The 1,368-nt window shown below is 49.0% G+C and overlaps 2 protein-coding genes across 2 annotated transcripts; both read right to left on the reverse strand.

Annotated features, from left to right (window-relative positions):
• KVP17_005252 (uncharacterized protein) lies at positions 1-586 on the reverse strand (the record flags this gene model as incomplete). Its single annotated transcript, XM_068515058.1, has 1 exon — positions 1-586. A coding segment is annotated over one exon (586 nt), but the record flags the coding sequence as incomplete, so codon positions are not given.
• Positions 587-738: 152 nt separating this feature from the next.
• KVP17_001474 (uncharacterized protein) lies at positions 739-1,197 on the reverse strand (the record flags this gene model as incomplete). Its single annotated transcript, XM_068516905.1, has 1 exon — positions 739-1,197. One exon carries the CDS (start codon positions 1,195-1,197, stop codon positions 739-741), a length of 459 nt encoding a protein of 152 aa, XP_068371373.1.
• Between the last annotated feature and the right edge of the window lie 171 nt (positions 1,198-1,368).

Consider the following 1,368-nt stretch of genomic DNA (forward strand, 5'->3'; position numbering starts at 1 on the left):
AGGTCTTGTTTTCGCGGAACAGCCAGTTAACGCAATCGTCGTTCTGCTGGCACAGTTCCTGGCAAGCAAAGGAGGACTCGGACTTATAAACTGTGCCCTTCCCTTGCTGCCCAATTCCCATAGAGGCGACGCCGTTATCCTTTGCGTCTTCCCCCTCATCACTGTAACCATAAACCCACTTGTCGTAGCAGGCCCCTTCTTCAACCCATGTGTTGCCGTTTTTCTTTCCGATCTTAACGGCCTCACACTTTTCCTCCAGAGAGGCATCCTTATCTTCACATAACTTCTCACAGTCGCTGTTCTTGACGCCGACTGTCTTCGAAGCGTACGTAGAGCACTCCGGACCTGTTGCCTTGGATTTTTTGACACAGGAGTTAAAGTCCTTGACACTCCAATGTTGGCAGCATTCCTCAATGCTATTAGTCGGCTGGGCCCACTGACCATTCAAGCTGCAGCTCGACGCACTGCTACAGGACAATACGTCGGAAACCTCAGCATCCAGACATCGACCTTCAACGTCATAATAGGCGAATGGCTTCGCTGTTGCAACCGTTGCAAACAGCAACGTCGTAAAAAACTTGGACATTAGTGAATGTGGTGTATTGTTATATTATTCAAGCCTTCCATGATTGGCGAGCGTCCCACATTGTTAAAAATAAATTATTCAATCAATGCGAATTTAATAATTTTCAGGAGATCTTGCATTAATATACAATATTCAGAATTTTTGAGTCAGCTCTAGTTCTTGATGACCAGCTCCAGATGCTTAGGAGTCTCTCTTACAACTAGGTCGATCTCAGGACACTCGCAGTTGTGGTGGCAGCCGTGGCAGTTGTCACTGCAGTTCTTGCACTCGTCACATCCGTCGCAGGGTTTATCAGTGCTAGGCTCGGCTGTGCTCGTAGTATTGGTGATGGTGGTAGTTGTGGTAGAAGTTGAATCCCAGGTAGTCGGTCTTACGGGATGTGGGAACGTTGTAGGCCTCATGTGAGTGGGAAATGGAGCAGCAGTGGTCTTGCGATTCAGAGTGCTGCGAGTAACAGTGACAACATTGTCAGTCGTATGGTTCCCAGTCGTGGTAGGTACTTCAGTTGTAAACGTGGTTGGTGCAACACTCGTGGGTCGCTCAGTGCTCGCAGAAGTGACAGGCTCGGTAGTAAGCGCAGTGGAAGTGACATCAGAATGCACACATTCCATATCTACAGAGAGGAAGCCTGAACGAGACACGGCATTCTGGGTATTCCTTTTCAGGTAGCAGAGGCCTTCCTTGCCCTTCTGAGCAACCTCAAGCGTAACTCCATGACAGCCATCAACCTCGGCGTCGAGACAAGCCTTGACGCAGACATCGATGTAGGGCGTGGCAACAGT

Source organism: the organism of the source record quoted next (assembly GCF_019968985.1).
Source record: "MAG: Porospora cf. gigantea B chromosome Unknown PgB_NODE_8595_length_1368_cov_355.829, whole genome shotgun sequence".
Taxonomy (NCBI): domain Eukaryota; phylum Apicomplexa; class Conoidasida; order Eugregarinorida; family Porosporidae; genus Porospora; species Porospora cf. gigantea B.